Here is a 24,814-nt window from a genome sequence, read left to right as displayed (position 1 = left end):
TGGAAGACTGGCACTAAATAAGAATTGTGGTAACATTTGCCTCCACTACAGCAGGCACAAATCTTCACCCCGCTTATTTACAGTTTGTAATTAACTAATGAAATGTATACGTAATTAGCTTTGATAATGCTTCCAGGAAAATACTGCATGCTTGCTTGAAAGTTTACCTCATTGTAAAGGTATTTTAGAGGGAAGTTTTTTGGGGAACCAAGCTCTACTGGAGTTTTAAAATGTTTTCCACTGGGTGGATTGTAAAGATGTCAGGGCTTTCTCCAGACTTGGCCTTCTGAACTTTTTGCAGCTTCCGTCTCCATCGCAAGGTCCTCCCACTGCTTGAAATAATGCCCTGGTTCACCTCGGAGCCAGGCTAGGCGTGCTGGCATCTCACGTTGGCAGCTATGGCTGAACGAACTGATTGCGGTGGATAACTTGCTCAATCAAATTAGCCCCGTGGTCTCTGAGCGTGCATAAATTCTGCCCGTGGCTAACGAGCCGCTGATGCCACCGATGCGCTTCCTCTGCCTGTGGCTGTGGGGGGCGAGGAGCCGTGCTCGCCAGCTGCTGGTATCTGCTGACATTTCGTCTTGTGCAGCCGCAGCCTTCTGAAGTTGGGGGTCCCGCTGCGAGCAGGAGCGCAGCTGTGAACCGAACGCTCTCAAGCTTCTCGATCCCTGTCCTGGGCTTGGTATCGGACCTGATTAATATTAATAGGAATGTGCCTCGAGAGTGAAAGCTGCCACGTAGAAGCATAGTGCAGTAAAATAAGCCCCTGAAAGCTAGGCTGGTACAGCACTTAGTGTGTTTTATGTCCCGTGTTATGTAGTGTATATTCCTGCATACTAACTGATATGTTATTTACAGCATTTCAGTCATGCTTAGAATAAATTTATTTAAATTCAACCTCTCTTTAGCATTAGTTGCAGACCTGGAGGTAAAGAAGCCACAGTTGACATTGGACTTTTGTTGCTCAGCAATCTAAATTCTGCCTAGCAGATTTCAAACTATTCAAGTCTGGCAATATTTTAGCAAAGCTACAGTAACAAATCACCTTATATAAATTACTGTTCATCTGTAAGGGCTGGCGTGCTTTAGGTTTTACACTTTTGTTGTATCATTGCAGTATTGTGCTGGAGATTAAGCAATTTTTCTGGTAGCGATTCAAAGGAAATGGATAAAAGAGTATAAAAAGTTTCAGAGCAATCTGCGGGTACTGAGAGATAAGAAGGGACGGCTTAGTGGGGGGTGGCCCTGGCACCCACCCTACATCAGGAGTCCTAAGCTGTTCATGAGCTGTGGTGACTGCAGCACGCGGTTTCAAGGCAAACTCTCCAAGATGTCAGAGTGGTGCATAGAAATTAAACAGTAAAAGTACAGGGAGTAATTAAGGGCTTAAGGATCACTTGCACTCATATTAACATGAATAATTTCTTTAATTGGCTTCATGGGGACTACTCAGTGGCAGTACCTTAGAAGGAGAGGTCTCCAGCAGACCGTGCTGCAGCACCAGCTGGGAATCCACATCATTCAGGGAACTTGGGAACAAGGTGTTTCCACTGTGATTGCAAGTGGGAGGTCCAGCAATAGCAGATAATAACCAACCTACATTTGCGAATATCTCACTTTTGTTAAAAAAAACCACCAAAACCACAATAGATTGGTGGGCACTTGAAGGGTAACTTATTTACAGCCGCATAAAGAACTCCAGTTGTCTGAAATATGGAGAGCTTCTCCGCACAGTGTTGTTGGTGGCAGCTCCACTGATTCTGTAGAAATTGCCCTGCACTTTATTGCTGGCTGAAGTGATAGAGTGCACTGACAGATTTCATCCCTGCTGTGTCGCATGATATGGCTAGACACAGAAACCTTTATTTTCAATGGACAAACCTGTTCAGTCAATTTATTGGCTCTAAATGCAGATTAATATATTGATACTTCTAAAGAAGTTTCTATTGAAAGGTGTTGGTGAATATTGCATACATCACCTGGTTTTCTTTCAGAAAACTGTTGGGAGGCAGGCAAGTGTTGTTAGCACTGCTTTGTGGAAAGGAGAAGTAAGGAACACGTGAATGTGCCACATTTCTCACACGAACCGTCTCAGAGCATGTTGGAAGGTTTATGTGGGATATTTGAAGCCCAGGTGCCTCCAGCCCTCTGGACCTGCTCTCTTCCACCCAGAGATGAGCTTCCCAGGAGCACAACAGGGAAAATGACCACCAGCTGTGGGAACGATGCGCTGGAAGAAATGGTTTCCCTAAACGATGTCATGGGGAGCATGATAATGCTTCAGGACCACGTTTGAAGTGTTTTGACACAAATGTCACATTTAGCCACTTGTGCTCATCTCCAGTGGAACAAAGCTCTGCTTCCTTGGGGAAAGTTTTAGGAACATTTGTGCCTTTATGTGACGCAACCATGTCGCCTCCTTCCTGAGCTGAGGGAGAACTTATATGGAAGCGCCTCAGCAGTGAAGTACGTATAGTCCTTCATCTCTGTAAAGTTGGCTTTGGCATTTATCATATCAAAGTATTCAAATTTATGAAGCAGTTTCTTGGAGCGCAGTTAATCCCATGGGTGACTTTTTTACAGAACCAGCAGCTGAGCTGCTGCCTTGTTAGCACTGGGTAGGGAAAAGAGAGAACTGTGTCATGTGAACTGCAGGGAAATTAGAACAAGCTAATCAAAGAATAACGAAGAGGGAAGTTAGACTTTAAAGGCACTTTCATATGGACCAAAAAACATGGAACTAGAAACGTGGTCCTAATGTATATTATATTCTGGTGCACAAGAAAAAGTCTATACAGCCAGAATGCAGCCAGAAAAGACTGTATTTGATAACAGATACTTCTCAATTAAGAAATGATAATGAACGTATGTAAGACATTTCACAAAGCTTTCTCAGGGAGATCAGAGATGTAGGGTCATTGAAAACAGGGCAGCACAGTGAGATGTCCTTGTCATGACGCATGATCAGCTATACTTGCATGATTTGGGGCAGATTCTTCTCTACTGTTGTTTATAACGTTTAAAAGATGGAGCTTGCCTAGGAAGCTTATTCCTTTTTTACTTTCTGAAAATAATTCATGATGCCTAACCTATATTTCTCTTGTAGCAGTTTATACCTGTTTCTCTTGTTCTATCTGCAAAGGATGCAGAGAATTGTTTCTGCCCAGTACACATGCAGAGAACTGTTTCTGCCTAATACATATTTGAAGACTGTTGTCATGTCTCATCTCATTTCCCTTCTGTAGAAATGAATCAATCCAAGTACTTCAGCTTTTTCCGAGGCCATACTTTCAGAGACCTTTGATAATTTTCTATTCTTCATCTTTGGACTTCTTCTGCTTTGAGTGTGGTTCCCAGACTTGGACTAGTTGTAGAGAGCTAGTATAAACCCCATTTTGTAAAACTTCTCATAACGGAAATCAATCACTGATTGCCTACAAGGACAGGGAAATTAAACGTTTCAGAGCTGACATGACTTGCCCAAGGCTACCTATCAGGGAAACAGCAGAGCTGGGAAGAGGACCCAAGACCACAACTCCCTGGCCAGTCCCTGTGTTCCTGGGAAAACTGGTGTCCCTTGGCAAACACACTGCATGCAAGCCTTTCATTAATGAAATGTACCACATAGCATCACTAAAAAATCTGGACTGCCCCCTTTATCCTCTTCCCTGTCACCTTCAAAACTTTCCATAAATGGAGGTGAGCATCCTAGTTCTCTTTAAGCTGTATTCAGAGTGAATTTGTTTGTGCCTTTTAGTGATGGATTAGTGAAGAAGACCAGAGTGTTTTAAAATAGAAGAGCTAGCATATTCTGCTTGCTCCAACCAAGCTCACTTTTCCAACCCAATAAAGTAAAAATACAAGTAGCTTTAAAATGAGGTTGTAGGAGAAGTTGCCCAGCATGAGCTGCAATTGCAGCAAATATATTTCTCCTTAATTATTGTGCAGTAGTGAGTACATTAAAATGTTCAGCCTTCTCCTTAGCTATGTGCTGTTTGCTGAAGCACAGTCAGCTTAGCTCAGCTACACTGAGTAAACACATACTTACCTATCTGGTTTAGAAATACTCTAATCATTATTCAGCTGATCTATACATCTTATCTTTGCAATTGCTCAGATGTGTTTACTTTTTTGTTGTGTTTTTTGTAAGAGTACATTTATTCATTTTCTCCTTGTCTCTATTGGAATAGTTTATCTGTAATTTAAGATGCAGGAACTTTCTTACCAGTGGAAATCAGTGTGCTAATTTAATACTAGCAATTGCTTAACCTATCCAAAGCCAGAGGGACCCCAGCGCAAGAAAGGGCGTACTAATATAGCTTTGTGAACATGCAGCACTCGTACCAGCACACTGCTGATTAAAAAACACAGGAGGCATTTCTTCAAAGGATTCTGAATAAAGCCTTTGGTCCCATTTCCACACATGGATTTTTTTTTTATTTTGTCCTAAATACATTTGTTAGACTACCTCATTTTGAACAGTAGCTGAAGCTACATTAGGGAAAGATTTTGTATGTGTTTAATCCATCACTGAAAACAATTGAGAGATATATATATTTGACCTGATAAACACCTCAGCATTTAAAATCCTTCCAAGTCCTTAGATAGTGCTACTTAATCTCTTAAACAGAACAGGCACTTATAATCACTTCAGAATCCACACACTGGAGATCTACTGACCCAATTGTGCTCTTCACTGCCATGTGCGGGAGTTGATTTTATTAATCCAAATAATTTTTGAACCCTGTAAACATACTCAGGACTTTGCAAGTGCTAATGAGCATTGCTTGCGACTTAAGCAAACGGTGTTCTCAAGCCAGAAGCTCTGCGGCGGGCGCACGACCCTGCATTGCACACTGCAACGGTGAGCTCTGCCCTTAAAAGATCTTTTAAATGTATCATAGCTACTGTCTGTGCTAAAACTTTCAGTGATATTGTGACAAAGAAACAGACTGGAGATTGCCTGGAAGTTTTGAACTGAAACAATAGTTTCTTTAAATGTAAATATTCTCTATAGTACAGAAGAAAGTATATGCTTTTCCTTCCTTTGAGGTACAATGATGGTCTAAACATGATTTAAACTGTATTTTAGGGTAGTTGCAGTCCCCAAATACTTTGTTATGTACCACTAGCTAGGAGCCCCCGGTATGACCCAGTAATACTCCTACCTATGAATTATTTCTGTTCCAGGGAGAGAGGAAAAAATTATTATATATTAAATGATATAATGCCTAGCAATTATCTCTCAAGAAGCAATAGAGGTGTATTTACTGGTATGAACACACCGATCTTAGTCATCATAAAAACCACTGATTAAGCTGTTAAAAATTATCTGTGACTGGCAAAAATATGTATATATTTATCAGCAGCTGTCAATATTTTAATGTCTTGCCTCTAAACTAATTGTCTTTAGAGAGAGACTGTCAAGTTAAATGTTCCTGCTTTAAGTTTCAAATGGTACCTTTGGTAGTTAAAATGAAAGAATGCAATAGAAAAGTCTAACTTACTGTTTGGTTTTACCTATGATAGTCCAGCTACTTGGATCAATTAGTCGTCATCTAAGCAATTTAATTTCAGTCCTATCAGAGCATTTCTGAGAGGTGCACTGCACAGCAGCACTGCATGCCTGCAGCAGCACGGTAAGAGTTTCTGTCTGTCCTCAAACCCGTTGCTGTTTGCTTAAAAAGCTGTTCCATTACTTACACCACTACCCCACTTACCTGCTCCATGCACACTTTGGGACCCAACATGTCACTCACCCCTGTCCCTGGGTCCTCTTAGCAGTGAGGCTTTTGTGCCAAGCAAGTGTCCCAATCTGCTGTTGGGGGAGATGAAAGGGGAAACCTCACCCCAGGAGCAACCTTGGCAGTAGTGTGATACTGGTTGCCTAAACAGCTGAAGGAGTACTGGCTTTACGAGGTGATAAGCATAACCAGTGATGGTTGCCAATTATTGCATACCGAAGACTTCGCATGGTGAAGAAGAATGATTTCTAGAGAAGCAAAATGCTCTTTTCCAGGTCCCCACTGCAGCTGACCACGCTGGACTGGGTCACAGCGCTGCAGGTAGACCTTGGAAAGCCCACCATGATCTGTGCTTCCCAATTGCAAGCTGCTGTAGGGTGCAGCTTTAATAAGGGTACAACTGCCCTGAATATTGTCCACAGATACTTCCTCCTCTGAAGACACATTCCATCCTCCTCCTCCCATCCCACCATGAGTATGTCACTTGCTCTCCTTTGACTACAGGCCAGTCCAGCAGTCCTCGCTGTCACGTAACACTCGCACCCTCTGGAGCCAAAAGCCTTTTCAGAGGGTACTGAGTCACCTTGCATAGCACAGAAATCATGCATTGTCATCAAGTCTTAAATGTATTTCTTTTATCAAGAGCAAAGAAACCTTTTTTCTTCTCCTATAAGTAGGCTTTGGCAGTGAATGAGCCCTTTAAGCTAGTTTGCAAATAACTGCACTGTAGGATGGAGAATTCTTATGGAGAAAAAAGTGGAGTGAAACTGTGAGCATGTTTGCATATAGATAAACTATCCTTTTTCCTAGGGTCTAACTCAGAAACCACAGGTAGAGCAGGGTACTCTTGATTAATTGGACCATCTTAGTTTGCTCATGGGTTTTCTTCACTCAGAGACAGTCATCTCCCCCATACACCCTCTGAAGTTAGGCATAATGTGGTCAGAATAAATGCAAGTGCAAGCCCTCCCCTTGCGAGAGCCTCGGGCAGCTTGCGCCAGCACAAGGGACATTAAAAACCTCCGTGTTACGTCTTGGCCTCCAAACCAGCTGAAATATAAACAGGACCTCCATAGCACCAAGCTCTGTCCTTAAAAGTACCGTAAACAAAAATCATGGCCGTGAACCTACGGTGCCTTGGAGCTCTGCCTGTAAGTGGCGGGGACGGGATGCTGCTCATGCACTCGATAAAGCATGGCCTTGTCAGAGGCATTAAAATGACATGTTCATCCTATAAAATGAAGTTGGAAGGTTCACCTCTCGCAGCCACCTGCCGAGGTCTGTCTAAGGATTGTCTGAGAGGACCTGGTTGGGAAAGGACTTGTTCGGATAGGGTGGCCTTGACTGAGGGAGAGTTTATTCTCATCTGGGAATAAACATACCTTTTCACTGTGGCAGATTTTGCAGGGGTTTTTTTGTCAAAAGAAAGATTCCTATTACAAATGAGGTAGATGAGCTGAATTGAATGCATAAAGGATAGTGCCTTCATTATGCACAAGGAAGGTGCTGGGAGGGGGGATTCAGTTGTGTGACCGTGGGTTTCTGGTGCTGCCTTCGAGAGCCCAGGGGATCCCCTCAGCCTTGTTTGCCCATATGATGTCTGCAATGTCATGCAGATGTCTCAGGTGCATGAAGATGTCTAAAAATGACATTTGGACACCTGTGGTTGCACTGATGAATCTCACCTCAAGGATTCAGGAACTCAGATATGCAGACTCTGGTACTTGCAACGCTCCCTATGTGTGAGCTACACGTGGCACTAGCTACACGAGAGCTGGCTCGGTATGGTCAGAGAAGTAGCCGAAGTAGCCGAAGTAGCTGCTGATTTTAGTCCTCCCAGCCTGCCTCGCCTCCCAGAGCGCCAGCAGTGTGGCAGCTTACAGGGCCATGTCAGATCTGCCATGGGTCCCCACACACCAAACCCAGGAGAGCCATGTCAATCTGCCCCATTTCTGTCTTCCAGCTCGATGATACAACAGGTAGGCTTTACTGTTACCTCATGCCCAGGGTATCATGTCTGTTTTAAGCAATGATTGTGAAATCTTTGTGAGGATCGTTTGAAAAATGAAGTGCATCCAAAATAACTTGTGTCTCTGCTTCCTAGTGGGAGGGTGTGAAAGGCTTGATTTCCTGGTGGTGGTCTCTGGCTGACTTGGAACAGAAAAAACTCATTTTTGCCCAGTAAGTTGTCTCTATAATTTGAAGGTTTTGATTCCTTTTTTCTTCTATCTTTTACAAAGAAAGCAAGTGACTAGTACAGGTATATTTACTGAACTGTTACTCTGTATTGAGTCAGCAATGATCCATTCATACCTTAAATTCTGATGCCATCTCTTATCTTTAAAGATGAGCTATGGACATTGGTTACTTTTGATCTGGCTGCTTCCCACTCTGTCACTGTTAACTTTCTGTTTGTCATCATGGGTGATGTGTAGTTCTCTCCAAAATTTGTCCTCCATTTTTAGCTGGGTGTGCTTTAAGGCTGAATCTTTTATTTCTTGTGCTACATGTCACATCAGAGATGAAGCTATTCATGTTAAGAAAACAGTCACTGTAATCAAGAGCAGATTAATGGAAAGATTATTTCTGTGAATATGAAGAGTTCCTGAAATACAGCATTTTCTATTTTAATAGATTCAGAAAATGGATCACAATTCCCCCACCCCCAACTCTATTTTTTGTCCTCTTTTTTTTCCCCATGTACAGATGATGATACTGGGCTGTGATCTCTCCCCAGACAGTTGCTTGTAGTAGCAGCATCTTGCACTTCTGTATCTGCACATGATGTATCCTCCTTAACCAATTCTTCATGAGTCATTTGTCCTTTAAAGGATATGTTTTTATTCTAGCAGGGCCTATGGTCTGCCTTACATGCTATTGATCCATTTGGATTCTATCTCAGTGACTTCCTAGATGTTTCTACCTCATTAGAGTCATTATTGTTTCGGTGTTTTGTCAGAATGGAATCCAAAAGATTTTTTTTTCATTCTGAGTATGCTGTGTCATTGCCAATTATTTTTGAATTGGAGGTATCTCAGCCTCTTTTAAGTTTCCAGCCATATTTTGCAGAGTGAGTGTGAATCTTGTCAGTTCTCAGGAGAGTTTTCATGCATTTATGTCCCAAAGTGGTGCCACACAAGCTCTTGGGTCTTCTGACATGGTGTGAGTAAAATCCTGAGAGTATGTTGTTGGTGACCGGCCTGAAGAGTAGCTGGAGGATGTCCTCACAGCCCTCCCTGCTGCAGTGAAGGGTTCCTACGTGTTTTCTTTTGCTGCCTCCTCCCCTAGAATACAGGCAGCAGAAAATGGCCAAGTCCTCAGAGGTCCTGGGCATGGATCTGGTGGGAAAACACGCACAGGGCCATGATTTCTCGCTGAGCTCAACAACATGCTCTGGTGGGCTAGAGAGACATGCTTGCCTAGAGCAGCTTCTTGCTGGGGAGATGTTTTTGGCTATCTAAAACATTCCCCTTGTGCACAGGCTGCAAACACGGTGTGAGAGCTATGCTGAGGTAGCACCTGGATGGCTTTGGAAAGATTTGAGGCCGCATCCTCAAAGACTGAGTGTCTTTGTGAGTTCAAAGGAAGCAAGAAGCTCCATCAGTACCACCAGTCCCTTCTCCTTTTCCTCTATCTGGCTCTGTTAAAGATGCCTAAATCTGGTCCTTCACTTCTGTTGCATTGCTTTTATTCAGAATCCCCAAGTGCAATGGCATTTGATTGCTCATACAGCCATGGGAATGTTTTTTAAAGCCAAAAATGATTCATCTCATTTAGCACGTGCCCCATGCATCTGGCCATGTCAGGGCAACCTGGTACTTTCTTGGTAAGGGTGCTCAGCACCCACCTCTGCTGCTGCGGGGACAGTGCTGCGGTGGCTTGGCGGGGTCAGGAAGCCAAACTATTTTTTTCATCTACATAGATTACACAGTGGAAAATTTGCATGAGGCATCAACTATTTCTCATTTATTCTGTCTATATGCCATAATAACAGCATGCACGGGCAATGGCTCACCTGCATGGGTATGCCCCGAAATCACTGTTGACTTGTCTGTCCCTGCTGTTCCTCTTATCAATTTATAGTTTATTCAGAAAACACAAACATTTGACTGAGGTGCCTTTGGGCCTTTTAGCTGGCTTCCAGCCAAGTTTGCTTGTCAAGTAACCTTTCTTTTCTTCTAGTGCAATATGTTTGTGCTGGTTGCTAAGCAGATTACTTCCTAGCTGCATGTTTAACAAGAAGGAAAATGGTAACGCAGAGTTCAGAGGTGCAGGATAGCAGCATGGTATTTTTGAGTTAGGAAACAGTAAATAAGGGACTAAAATAATGATAGCTGCTGCTTCCTGGGATGGATTTTTTATGCATGAAATCCTTGAGATTCTGATATTTGCTGTATTTCATGTGGTGTCTTTACTTCCATTAATGGCTGAAAATGTTTGCACAGGCAGCACGAAATTTCAGCTGAGGAAACGTAAGTAATGTAGTATTTATTATGAAATAGATATTTTTAAAAGCTTTACTATTTCCCTCCAATATCTTTTTGACAAAATCCTATTGGCTCTAGTGCAGTTGTATCTACACTCTTTGTGTAACCCTTTCTTTATGAATGCCTTCAGGTATAGGTTGCTCTACCTGAGGAGTTACCATGTTCTCTAAGCAAAGTGAATCCTGATCATGTCATTCCCCATTCATACCATTTCAGCATAAAAATGTGATTATACTGATTACAGCTTCCTAGTATACAGAACTTCTCTAAGGTGTATATCCTGGGGCATGAGGAAATCAGGCAAACAGTATTCTCAGGTTAATCTCGCTGTTGAAGTTGGTTTGAGGCTCTACCTGAGAAAGAACTGCAGGACTTTACATTAAGACACCATGGTTTGAGTATTGAGTATTTTGTTGGGATTTTCTTTTTTTTTTTTTTTTTTTTTTTTCCTTTTTAATGTGCCCCAGCTCTGGTTGATGCAAATAGTTAATAATTGATAATACATCTTTTCTCATAATCCCTTTCTTATTTTATTTGTTCCTGGTTCTTTTGTTTTATGCTACAAGACGTCCAGGGCAGGAACTTTTTTCAGCATGCTGGGAGCTCTAGCCTAATACCCACAGAGCCATGTAAATAACCAGAGAAGTTTGGAGTAAATGCACATATTTAGGTTGTACTTCTAAAAATGAGGAGCTTCTCACTGAACACACTGGACCTCAGTGAGGCCCCTTGTTGATAGGAACTGATAATAGCTTGGTCGTCCTTGGAGGGGAGTCTACAGGGAAGGATATCGGATGTTGAATTCAGTTTTCCTCCTTGAATTCGGTTTCCTCCGTGCTTCCTTTAGGACAACGATACCTCTTGGCATGTTCCTGGTGGGCAGCTTTCTTCCACTTCACCATAGAGTAACTGATGGCCTTACCATATACCCTGCGCTTTCCTCTACACAAAGCTCAGACACTCTCAGGCGTTGTCGCTTGCTGTAGCTGCTGTTCTCTGCAGCGTGGCAGCAGCAGAGCATGGCTCCTGCCGCTTCACCTGTGGTACGGTTAATGGTGCCCATCCAAGGGCCTCTTCCAATTTCCTGAAGGAAGGATTTCTCATTCGTACCTGAACTGCAGTGTATCCAGCTGAAGCAGAAGCGTGTGCTTTGTACAGCTGAAATTAATATACCAGTGACTAAATTGTTGCGTTTGGAGAGTGAAAGCAGGATGAGTCCTAGTAGGTTTTCTGGTATCTATTACCTCTGCCAGTAGGACTATCTATAGGACTACCTACTCCATGGCAGTCGTGCATGCCCTGATATACAGCAGCCCATGTCTTGGCCCCAGTAAGGGTGGCATTGTTGCTTATTGTTGTTCAGGTAAATCAGTCAATCTTGGGACTACAAGCAGCCCTGGGGAGGCACTTGTGGCCAATTTCCCCATAGGAAGGGGCTGTAGCTTGCTGACGTGTCTGACCAGTGTTTTGGTGGGTAACGTATTCTGGACCAGTCTGGAGGAACCAGCATTGCTCAAGTCTGGGAAGGGTCTGCTCTGACAATGTAGTCTGTCTCATCTTCCCCTGTGTGTCCTATTGTCCTGTTGGCCAGATCCAACCAAATTTATCAGAGCCACAGAAATGTCAAATATAAACTTCTACAAGTTTTGAGGAATTCACTTCATCTGGGAGGCAAGATCTTACTGATGCTCTTACTGAGGGAAAGCCTGCAAAATGAGCTCGTCTTTAATAGCAGGAAATCCTCATGGGAGAACAGTAATGGAAGTGTCCCAATCAGCAGAAACCTTCATTAAAATCACTAGCCCTTTTAGACGCCGGAGGGTCCAGCCAGAAGACACAAGGCACCAGGCTGCATTAGCTCCACTGCTGATAAGACTTTTTTTCTTTCACGTGAGTTTGGAATCACCTAATTGCCACCAGCTAATGCTTTATTCTGCACAATCTTGTTCCTTCTACACATTTTAGAAAGCTGAAAAAAACGGGTGTCCCTTAGCCTTTTTATATTCTCAGGAGTTTTATTCTTCCCTGCTCTTCTCCTGAAAAGCTGAACTACTGTTTCACACCAATCACAGACACTGAACAAATTGACAGCAGACACTGAGAGAAGAGAAAAATAAACAATACTCGCACTTAAAAACTGTTTCTTCAATGACCTTTTCTTATCACACTGAGAAAAAGGTAGACAATATTATCATCATTGCTAGTGTATTTCCCCCAAATGTGCTGGCTAATCAGTAAGTATGAAGTTGAAGTGAACAGTTTTACCTACTAAGCATTGCCTCGTGCCTACCTTCATTAAAATTTATCTACCGTCATGTTGCCCAATCACCCACTTTGATTAGATCCTCCTGGAATTCCTCTCTGTTTCTCAGTCCTTTTGTGTAACTTAAATAATTCTGTGTCCTCAGCAAATTCACCGCTTCGCATACTGTTTTCTCCTCAAGATTATAACTGAAGTTGTTCTGTTGCAGAGATATTGAGAGCACCTACATGTTCAGCTTGGCAATAAAACTATATACTCTTCCTTATCACTTCTTTTCTCTATTTAAAAACTCGTGCATTTCCCCATATGATGGCAAACCCCCATTAATATTCTCCCATGGTTGACTTTCCCAGTAGACTTGGGTAAAACTAAGTAAATGTGTGGCTTAGTAACTTTGTGCCTTCATAGAGCCAGGTTTATTGCAGATAATGTATTCTGACAGAAATTTTGCTGCTATTTCTCTGTTTATGTTTAACTATCTGAGTTATTTATGTCTTCAATGATCTTTTTTATGCTTAGATGAGCATTTGTATTTTACAGTGCAGAGTGAGAAAAAGTGTATTGCAAAACAGAGAAGAGATTCCTATATGTACCTTGCAATAGAAATATTAAAAAGACAAAAACACAGTGCTGGTGGTCCTCACCATTATTTCTGTAAATGAATGGGGCATATCCATGCATTGCTGAAAATCCAATTAGTAGAAGTCCCAGATACTGTCACTTAAAATACTGTCTTTGTGTCTTTGCTCTTTTCAAAGAGTATTTGCAGTTTGTCACCTAGCATTTATTAAGTTGTTTCCTTTGTGTTGTGATTAATGAGTATTGAGAGACTGCATATTTAGCTTATGTGCTATTAAAGGAAACTGGGCCAAAGCTGTCTGAGGATACCCAACAATGGCTGGATATGGTTTTCTCTCCACATATGTGGTTATTTTAGAAGCTGTACAAGTACTTTAGAATTAGAAAGTCAAATTATTTTCCTTCTTCTATAGCAATTATATTCATTTTAGGTGGAAGAGCTGTAGAAGCATGGATGGGCTAACTGCCAGTTGCATGAAAGGCAGATTAATACAGGTGGTTTTGTCCTGTGCTGGCTTTCAAAGCTGTTGGTGTGACCTGTTCTGCTGTGGGTGCATTTGCATTGTCTCATGAAGGGCATCAAAGGCACGTTTTGGGTCTCCAAAATGAAAAAGAAAATAATCTTGGCATCCTAAAGATGGAGCTGTCAGAGCAGCAGTTCACCAGTTGTTCCACAGCAGAAAGAAATCTTCAAATCCAAATTTGAGAGAATTCAAAAAGCTGCTTTAGGATAAGTTTCTGTATTTTCTTAGTTCTGTGGATCTCAGCTGCGAGAAATAAATGGCTAGTGAACCAAGTCACCCTGCTATCTAACGTGTATGGTGTTTGTGAGGGAAGTGTTCAGCCAGAAGAAAGCATCCTGTCCCCTGGCAATCTTTTAAAACATCACAACTCAGAAAGAATAATTTGGAGAAAGCACTGCCTCCCAACCCCTGCTTCGTCTTCCTCAAAAGCCGTAAGAGTACCCATACTTAAGATGATTCTGACTTCTTCTTTAGTAGTTTTTTTTTGCTGTTACATGAGCAAGTGAGCACTGTTCATCTCTGAGGAAATTACCTCTTGAAATTTGTTTACTGGACTATTTTTGAGATTTAGCCACAAATGATACCATGCTGGCTTGGGAATATGCCACTTCAGCGCAGTTCATACTCAACAGCAGCTCAAACAGCTACCATTTAAATGTAATGGCAAATAATGCCTTAACTGTCACGAAAAAGAATCACAATCTGAAATATTGCTACCTGCTTTGCTTGTAGACTAAGCATTTTGCACTTGCAAAAGAAAGAGTACCCAGCAAATGTATCTGTAATAGCCCATCTGTAATAGCAAATAAAGGGAGAGTTTGTGTTTATTGATCAATGCTTGTTTGTAATATTTGAATGTGGAAGGCCTCACATGTTTTTTTTTAAAAAAAAGCTGTAAAATTGGTTTGGGTTGGTACCAGTGTCCCAGTCTTTTCTGTGCAGTGTTTTGTGGGGTAGACTGCAACAGGATTTTAACATTGCCCTGATGTCTTAATAGATCAAAAGTAATTTTTCATTTCTGACTGGAGTGAGTTCTAATTGACTAACTGATTATGATAAATGATGGCATCCTTTGGAATAGTTTATTAGTGCTGTCAGGATTTGTTTAAATTAAATCTGCAACATTTCTACCTGTTCCCATACCAGGAACTGAATGTGTCTTAGAAATCACAATAACTGGACAAACAAGTTTAAACACTTGCCAAGGCATGCTTATAATGCCAATAAGGTCAAGCTGTTTAAAAATGAATGGGAGACATGTATGGACCTCCTCCTACAATTTCACAGTACTTGAGAAAGTTGGGCTTTGAAAGTACTGCTTTATGTCCTAAGACTGAGGCACATCTTGTTTTTTAACTGCTCAGCTGTTCATCTAAGAGGAACTCTAGTGTTGCTTTCCACTCAGCAGAGTATTTCCCAGCTTCCAAGCAGCTATTATGATAAAAAAGCTTCCCAGTAACTCCTCCAGTATACGATAGAAGCATAATATATTCCCATGAGTTTGCTCTACACATATGCTGAGGAACAACAGTGTTTGTGTCTGCTTGTGTATTAGGGTCTGAAAGCTGATGTATTCTTCAGATCTTTTTGGCTTCTGAACTCCTGATCCTTCACTGTTGTCTTTGGCACATGTCCCATCAGTACCTAAGCCTTGGCCTTTCTGGGGCATCTGGTGATTTATTTGGTTTTATTCTTGGATTGTCCTTCTTCCCGACATGTTCACTCCTGTCAGTCCTCAGCCTTACTCTATTTTATTGACTTTTTAGTCATTGTGATTCTGTGACCTGTAGACTTTCACTCGGGGGCTACACTCAGAACAGCTTTTTTAAAACAGTGGTACTTGTTTATTCATGGGAGTAGAGCAACTGCAGAGAAAAGAGTTAAAATAACAAAAGGCCCGTCAACCTTACCAGACAAATCCAGCTTAACACAGGTTTTCCCACCAGCTGACCCACCACAGACTCTCTACTTGTTATATCCCCCAAAAGAGGACCCTGTCTTTTGGAAGCCAAGCAGGTGTGAGCGCCTTCTGCACCCGGAGGATGGGACCAAGCACATTTGATAAGCGCATGGAAGGTGGAGACGCAGCAGTGTGTCTCAGGTCCTCCAGGCATAAAGCTCTCCTTGAAGTTCCAGCTTTCAGCACATCACACTAACCAGGCAAGTGGAAGTACCTGTGTTACATACACATGTACAAAAGAAAGAAACAGATATCCCTGAGGTCTTCTGTCCTGGTTTCAGCTGGAATAAAGTTAATTTTCTTCTTAGTAGCTGGCATAGTGCTGTGTTTTGGATTTAGGATGAGAATAATGTTGATAACACACTGATGTTTTAGTTGTTGCTAAGCAGTGTTTATACTAAGTCAAGGACTCTTCAGCTTCTCATACTGCCCTGCCAGTGGAGGCTGGGAGTGCACAAGAAACTGGGAGGGGACACAGCCAGGACAGCTGACCCAAATGATCCAAAGGGATATTCCATACCATATTACATCATGCCTAGTATACAAACTGGGGGGAGCTGGCTGGGGGAGCACCGCAGCTCACGGGTTGGCTGGGCATCGGTCGGTGAGTGATGAGCAATTGTATTGTGCATCACTTGTTGTGTATATTCTCATAGTAGTAGTAGTAGTAGTATTTTTTCTTCCTTTTCTGTCCTATTAAACTGTCTTTATCTCAACCCACGAGTTTTACTTCCCCCCCGATTCTCTCCCCCATCCCACTGTGAGGGAAAGTGAGTGAGTGGCTGTGTGGTGCTTAGTTGCTGGCTGGGGTTACCATGACATCTCCATGCTTGGGAGCTGTAAACCTTAGAAATCTTATTTTAAATGTCAGCAGGCTCATGTTCTAGCTTTTATAATCTGAAGGTAAGAATTACTTCAATTTCCTTAACGTCTTGTGAGGCAAGCAACTAATTATCATCCTGTCTTTAATTTTTTCTTTATCTGTTGATTAATAGAAGTAAGGAAATTCTGCAAGGTACTTTCCACTGATTTTTCTCTCGTTATCTGAACATCCCCTTTGCCCATCCATGCCTTCTTTGTGCATTCACTTGCAGGAGCAATTCTACCATAATACTTTTAATTATTCTTGGTATTGTAGAACTCAATCTGATTATTCTGTATCTTGCATGCTCTCAGTTATAAATCAACATTATTGTTATGAGAATCACTGGGTACTCTGTACGTTCAACTGCAAATATTAATATGAAAGTATAATCAGATTCTCTTCAAAAGTGGTTGTAGATAAATTCTCAGTAAAGCAAGGTATGGCAAAAAGAACTCTTTCCTTCCTGACATTAGCTGTTGAAAGAAAACTAGAAGAGGTTTAATTTCCTTGTAGTTGTCATAGTGGGAAACGGTTGGAAACTTTGTAATCTTAACTTCAACAATTTGTATGTCCTGGTTTATTTAGGTAGGCTGTATTACACCCACTATTGGAACCAAATGGAGTAACTTTTATATTAAGAGGAGGAAAAAGATGCTGTAGCTTGTACACATAATGGTCTAGCTAGGGTATTTAGATCTGGATACATCTGTCTTCATAAAGATGGAGCAGCTCGAGGCCCCAGGAGCTCTAATGCCTGGACCATTATTTTTAAAGACCAGAAACTGAAGAGTTTTCAACTCTGCCAAGCAATCAAAGATTGCTCTTTGCAAGATGTTCAATAGCTCAAGATGAGTAAAAAAGATACAGAGAAACAAAATGAAGTCCAAACCTGACCGTTTTCTCCCACTTCCTCCTAGATATAGTTTGCACCCATTAAAGAACTCTGCATGTTGTATTTCAGTTGATTAATAACTAAGGCACTGTTTTTGAAAGACTGCCATGTCCACTGCAATTATTTTCATTTATATTCTTTTTCTGAAGGGATTAATTTCCCCCAAAATGTTACAGTTCTTTTGGGCTTCCTGTAGTGATTGTAGGAAACCACAGGAGTGCTATAACCATTAGCTTAATTTCAGAGCTGCAAAAGTTGATCAGCTCATAGTTATGCAGAAACTATGCTGATAGTTTGCTTTTAATGTGTATTCGGTCTACATATAGGTCAAAATATTAAGTAGAACTTCATAAAATTTTGACATATAATGCTCATCCATCTTTCCAACCATCCCTCGTTCCTGTGCAGTGTATGTAATTAGGAAAGTCCAAAGACAAGTCCGTGGTGATGAAGCAGGTCTGAGCTCAAGGCAGGAACGCACATCCAGGAACGCTCAGGATCAGGTCTGGAAACAATAACCAGGGCCAGGCCCAGCTCAGGGATCACCAGGCAAGCCCCTAGTGTCCGGGTCAAGCCCTAAGTTAGCCTGTTGGCCAGGGTCCTGGTCTGAACCAGCCAGGTCCATGACCAGGGATGCTCATGGCTGTGATGCCACTGTGATGGAGCTCAGGTGGGGACCAAGGGCAAGAGCCTCAGCCCAAAGACAGCTCCCAAGAGAGGGAGGGCAGCCCTTGCGCAGGCTTCCTCCAGCCCTTTCTTCATAGCAGCCCTCACCGGCTGTAAGTCCAGAGGAACAGGCAGAAAAATAGGACTGGAAGGTGAATTTGTAGTATATCAGAGGATTAAACTAAACGTTTGTAGTTGGATGATGTGAAAACAAAATCAAAGGACATGAAAAAAGAATGAAGTACTGTGTCAGGACAGCACAAAGACATATGTAACTTCACTAAGGGATGTAAGCAACATTACGGAAAGAAAAATAAAGGTGGCAGTCAGAGGAGATAAAATATCCAAGAGTGACATATGTATGGCCACATAGTTGTCTGTGAAGGAGGTGCTGAAAGTCTGTGGCTCAGAACATTTTTAAAATGGCCTCGCTGAAGCTTTCTACTTCATCTTCAAAGGAGTCGTCCATGAATGACTGTAGTCTCTCACCATTTGCTCCTTTGCTAGAGCTCTGGACAATGATTTCTGATTTCCTGTCAGACAATTCAAACCTTTTTTTTTAGCATTGAAGCACTGTGAGAAGGATCCTTATGAAATATTGCTGGGGCTTGAAAAATGTTTCCGCTGTGTACAGCCTCCTATTAGTTTCCAGAGTCAGTAGCTAATGGAAGCTAACTCAAAGCAGGAATCATTCTTATGTCTGCTATTTGAGAACATCTTCAAATAGATATTTTTATCTCTTCTTCTCCCAGTTACATTAAATTTAGTAACATAATTTCTTGTATTTTGTTATATGTACAGCCATAAATTCCACAGATAAGAAAGTAACAATAGGGAGTCTTATTTAGTTAAATGAGCCTGCAGGCGTATGGATGAGTGCTCTTCATAAGTTTCAGATTGGCATAAAGAGATCCTGCAAGTGAGTCCAACTTGAAACTTGTGTAGAAGAGTCATTGAGTGAAGCTAATTAACACCAATTTTTTTTTTTTTTTTTTTTTACTCTCAAGTCTCAAAGGCTAGTATTGGAGCCTGATTAAGCAGTACCACAGTACTGTATAACTCCATCTTAATAAAAGATGTAGCCTGGTGGCAATGTGCTGGTAGGACAAATATTATGTTTTCGGTTCAACCCTTCCATTTTTTCCCTTATTCATTGCCAACATCACTATTAGCTAATTTTAAACTCGTCCTTTGCATCTGACCAGCAATCAAATAGATATCGCGACCTTCCTCCTGCTGATACAGAAGGACTCTTTATTGACTGATGACACTTCTTGTGATAAGGTAGGAACACTGAGGTGCACTGGGTAGCAAATACATTGGGAATCAAGGCACCTGGTGGCTCATTTTTTAAGGAAGTAAAAATAAACTTTCTGTGCCCTAGTTTCTCATCCATAAAGTTAAATTAGTGGTGTATCTTTGCTTTATTGAGATGCTTCCAATGAGAAAATATGAGTGCTTTGATGAGAAGGTCTTGAACTGTGACTGCACAGAAAGAAGAGGAAGGATTCTTCACTTATTCTCACAGTATTGTCCAGGGAGCCTGTTCTCACTGCTTATACTAGCTTCTGACTGTGAATCATTGCTGTGCTCCTTTGGGGATAAAAATCTCTCACATCTGACTGATCTTTCTGCTGTGGTGGAGACAAACACTATCCTAGATACCGAGTTTTCTCATCTTGAGCTCCAGCATCCATGTAAAGCAAAAAAACAAGCGTTGGAGCTACGTAGTTCAAAGTCAGATCAAAGAAATAAAACTGCACTGATTGCATTGGGTGATGATATCTTCCTAGTGAAAAATGAAGTTCAAGTGTCTGTGATGACCACTTTATATCTGCCTGACACTGTTGATGCTGTTGATCCAGGATCTTTTTATTAACAGAACTGTAAACTCCAGTGGAAATCTGCAGAGATTGTTTTGAGAGGTTCTTCTCTTCCCTTTCAGGGACACTGCCAGAGGTGGTTAGGCAACTATGCACTCATACTTGCAGAGCTTTTCTGTGAATTACTTTAGGCATCTGTCTTGTCACTTTGCCCCTACTGTGTATTTTGCCTCTGCACCTGTTATTTTCTGTGCAAAGGAATAAGCTAAGCAGTAGGTATTCCTAATAAAATCAGAATTAGGAAAATTTCCATCTCCCTCCTAGCTGAGACTCTATGGCTGTGTGCTTGTAAGGTATAGTGAGATAGAAAAATTTTAACCCTGAAAGCTTTAAATGTTTATTCAGCCTTAATCATTCTCCGTGTCCTTGATGATTTAACTCAGAATGTCATTGACAGATACATTGTTCCTGCTTTGTCTTAGCAATTCTTTAAAACTGCTTTGTAAGTGAGAAGGACAAGCAGGCTGGGTGATATATCACAGTATATGTAATGCATTTCTTTCCCTTTTCATGGGAGAATTTACAATTCAGAGTGACACTTCATGAGCTTTTTCGGTGGAGAAAGAAAATGCTGATAATATACTACAGTGAATGAAGGGATGATGCAGCATTTGAACATGCTTAAGCAATGATTACTTCATCTTAAAAGCAAACCCTTTCATAGACTCAACAACACCATGCAGATCATGGCTTACAACTAGCTCTTAAATGCATGTGGCTCATAAGCTGTACAGGTGTGAGTCTTGCAGCTGAGGCCCTGGTGTTTGGTCACCAGGCAGTCAGCATCTCTGGCTGTAGATTTAGTGAGCTGCAGGGGTCTGGGAGTTTGACAGAATTGTAAGTAAAATAGAGGCAGGGACCGATTTCTGTCTCGGAAGTCAAGTAGTGTGATTGGCAAAGTACTACTGGGGACTAGCTCCCTCTGTAGCAGGTCTGTGTTGAAGAGAACTCATTGGGATAGCCAAAAAACAGAGTTAGTAATTGAGCTAATCATTAAAGACAGCCAGGGGCTCAGTGCTTCAGCTTGGTCCTTAGTACTCTTTTATTTAACTGTATAAAGACATTGCCTAGGTATGGCCCCTAGGCCAGGTCTGTCCCACGGTGAAGTGAGAGGACCTTTAAGAAAACACTGCTACCTCCTGTATCTGGGCTACTCCTGGAGCTTGCTCTCTTCTTCCTTCTTTGAAGTATGAGATCTCATCCACCAGGGTGTATTAGTATGCCCCTCATACAGTCAGAACAGTGATTCAGTTCAGATTTATGCAGATTTTATGCCTCTCTGCGGAACAACTCAGGGCAGCATGAAGTCTGACCATCCTTGGGAGAGCTCCAACTCCAGACACTGCTCTCCCAAGTCCTGGTGCAAAACAACAACATTCAGAGGATCAGGGCAAAAGCAAGCCCTTTCTATATCAGCATGCACTATAATCAGAAGATGTCTCCTCTAACCAGTTAAAATAGGTGGTACAGGCAGCAAGCTGGGGATAGTCCAGAAAGCTGTTCAGCTGACCATATGTAGGTGTCTCGGAGACTGAGATGGATAGCCCAGTCGGTGCCTCCATCTGTGTTGTCTAGGTTGTCGATGATATAGTGGGAGCATACCCAGCTCATACAGAGACACCTGCATTGCCATACTTATGTGTAGGTGTCTCATCTGGAGCTGAATCCCACCCTTCTCTATCTTGCAGAATAAATCTTCAACATCACGTCAGGTCTGTTTCTGGGTTCACTTCCAATTGATGGTCGAGGACACTGGCATTTTCCTAAAGAAGGTCATACTACTTGCTTGTGATTCCAGCTATACTATGATCAGATGTGTGGTTGCCACACAGATTGATATGCTCAGGCTACCTGGATAATCATCACCTTGGCACTGCTATTAGATTAAATCTCTCTTGAACATGCAGATCAGCCGCATCTCCCAGCTGCAGCACAGACATTTATCCATCCACAAGAGCCTGGAGGTAGAACGTGGGGTCTTAACTGGAGTATTATTGAAATGAGCTCTCCTCCATCAAGCCACTTTCACGCTTAGTGTCACAGCTTTTGTTCTCAGGCACTGGTCTGCTGGCACAGGTCTGCGCTGGGGAGCTGGCAGCCACTGCTGCTGTCACTGCGCTCGCTGACTTTGTAGTGTGTGTTAATTTTGAGGGAAATCTGGGCACACACACGTCTGTCTTGTCTTTGTTTTGTTCCCCAGTAGTCACTTCATTGTCTCCATTTTTGGAAGACGAGCTTCACTGAGTCCAGATGTTTTCCTGCATCCTTTTAATCACGAGAAGCGTGCACCATTTACTTTGCATAACACGTTTGGTTTTTCCCATACAGCATGTTGGGGTGCATGCTTCTCTTGCATTTTCTTTACCTTTGAGATTATTGGAAACCAATTTACTGACAACAAAAGGAGAAGGGCCCAATTGTAGTTTGCATATTTCTACCTTTGAGAAATCCTTCACACGCTTTAAGCAGTAGTGTTCAAAAAAATCAGTGAGCTATCAAAAATAGAGCAGCAAGTAGTGCGCTCCATTTATTTTTGTCTCCCAACTCTCCATGTTGGATTAGGAAACATTAAATATTTTAAACTGAGGAGGCAAAGGATGAATTCTGAGCTTGATGCTAAATCCTGACTGCAAAAGATAAATCAAACTTGTATACTATTTGGTGATGCATAAATACTCAGAGTTGTTTAAAAATGCATAATTTGACATTGTTTTGGACTCCCTTGCCATTAAATGAACTCAGCCTTGAGGAAATAATTTAATACCTGCTTCAAACAGAGAATCCAAAATACTCTAAAATTTCCAGTGCATGATCCAAGCCACTCACAAACCCGTTCCTGTTCTCTCTTCCCCCCTCTCTCACATCAGTAAAATGTTACATATATTTGAGAGTGTTTTCTATTTTCTTTTCAAGTAAATGAACTGTTGAACGTTTTGTGAAACTAAGTTGACATCTTAAAAGCTATTATTTAAAAAATAAAATGTCTTGGAGGCTACACAATATCTTCTTGTCCCTTAAAGTTGATTCTTGTTGATGTTTATCATTGTCTGTGTTTTTCTCAGCCCTTACTCTGGCTATTAGCTATTGCAGTGCAAATTGTTCATGCCTTCATGCCGTTCTTCTGGCACACATTGCAGTCGCTGTGCAGTGTCGTCAGGGTTCGAGTCTGCCTACATCTTTCACATGGAGAGAAGTAAAATTTAAATAAATGGTATTAATGAGCAGCTCTACAGAATGCAGGCTTAATTCATTTAATTGCTTGTATGGACTAACTGCAGTTGTTATACCTCACTGCTTAAATGAAAACATTTATTTCTGCTCAAAAATATTGTCAGCTCCAACACAGCAAAATACTGACAATAACAATAAGCACAGCAATAACTTGTAGCCAATGTGTAATCTGTGCTTGATGTGTGTGTAATTGATAAAAATTGCTTTCAGTTGGTAACAATAAAAGAATACACCATGCTCCATATATCTGTCACGACGGCTTTGTACTGGTTTTTGATGATCTTTGGAAGCATTGCAATAAGACAGAAGGTCAGTGCACTTCATTCCTTTTAAATGAGTTTCTATATGGTCTTTAGTGTGTAATATAAGAGTTGAAGGCACTCCAGGCTTTCTGAGGAAGCAACATTTAGGTTAAGCTAATGCTAGCATGTAGGGACTGTTGTGATCCTCTAGTTTGGCTCCTTGTATAAAGAAGGCTATCAGCCGGTACTCAAAATGATTCTTGTTTGAATAAATCTTCTCTGTCAGAGAAAAAATAACCATGAATTAAAGATGAAAGAGCCAGAATGAGTGAGCGTGCATATGGTGGCAGAGAGCTCTGTCTTACTGGCAAGAAAAAAAGAGAGGAATCGAGGGATTGGGGTCTTTTACAAGGGTGAGCAGAGAAAATATCCCTTAGGGAGTCATTTAGGCACAGCAAGCAAGGGGTAAGAGTTATATTCCCATCTCCTGTTCAAGGCCCTGTCTCCCAAGCAAACAGCAGCTCCGACCTCCCTTCCTGCACACATCCTTTTGATGGGAGCAGGATGAGCTGCAGCTATCTGCTAGGGGCACTGTGCTGGTTGCTTTCTTTGACGTCTGCAAAAAGTTATTCCCCTTGCTTCCACACTGACTAAGACAGGTTGATATTTCTCTACGTGTTTCACAGGACAGGAGCACAGTTGGATGTCCAGGAGAGTCAAGTTTTGGTTCCGGGCGCTTCCTTTCAAAGGGATCAGTTGGCTTTTTGATAAGACAACAGGGTCTATGGGCACAGGAGGTGCCAGCTCCCTGGACAGCAGTAATTTGCTAATACAATATCACTGAGGAAAGTGTTGCTTTATCTGGAGAAAGTGGGATTAGTATAGGAATTGCATTATTGGTGAGGAACTGGCCAGAGGAAAGACAAGATCAGGTGCTACTGAAAAGGGAAGAGTTAAGCTAAGTTGAAGATATTAATAGAGTCCCTCCAAAACTGATTTGGGGGCTAATCTTATTTAGTATTTTAATTTCTGACCTTGGTAGGAGTGTGCTAATGAAATTTGCTGACAATCTCAAGTGTGAAAGCTGCATCAATAAGGAAGAGATTTGGTTATCACACAAAGAGAGCCAGATGACCTTGAAGTCTCTAGTAATAGAAGTGGGATGAAATTCAGTTGTACAAAGATACAAGTTCCTGCACTCAGAAACTAATAAGAGAAATTTTTACTACAGGCTAAGAGGTCATCAGCTGAAAAAAACTCAACAGGAAGATCTGGTTGTATTTACTACCCTGTGACCATTAATATAATCAAAGGCACGTGACCCTGAAAATATCAGAAACAATCCCAGAAAGTACTAGAAGAGACTGTTTCAGCAGAGGAATATGAACTCCATCTCATACGACTTTGGCGAGACCTCCTTTAGAATTGCATCTTAATCAAAAGAGATTAACTCCAGCCGGGACACAGGCAGAAAG

At 41.7% G+C, this 24,814-nt stretch overlaps 1 protein-coding gene across 5 annotated transcripts in view; it reads left to right on the top strand.

Moving 5' to 3' along the window:
- The window catches only part of MTUS2 (microtubule associated scaffold protein 2), a 310,760-nt gene that overhangs the window by 142,605 nt on the left and 143,341 nt on the right, over positions 1–24,814 (top strand). Inside the window, exon 1 of one of the 5 annotated variants that reach the window (XM_069808067.1) lies at positions 4,657–4,867. The exons of the other annotated variants lie outside the window; for them this stretch is intronic. Within the exon in view, the coding sequence (XP_069664168.1) occupies positions 4,780–4,867 (88 nt within the window). The 5' untranslated portion in view covers positions 4,657–4,779. Of the gene's footprint in view, positions 1–4,656; positions 4,868–24,814 lie in introns of those variants that run through there. 5 annotated transcript variants of the gene reach the window in all.

Source organism: Haliaeetus albicilla, chromosome 20 (genome assembly GCF_947461875.1).
Source record: "Haliaeetus albicilla chromosome 20, bHalAlb1.1, whole genome shotgun sequence".
NCBI classification, from domain to species: Eukaryota; Metazoa; Chordata; class Aves; order Accipitriformes; family Accipitridae; genus Haliaeetus; species Haliaeetus albicilla.
The sequence above is the reverse complement of the archived record's forward strand: the minus strand, read 5'-3'. Positions and strand labels throughout refer to the sequence as shown.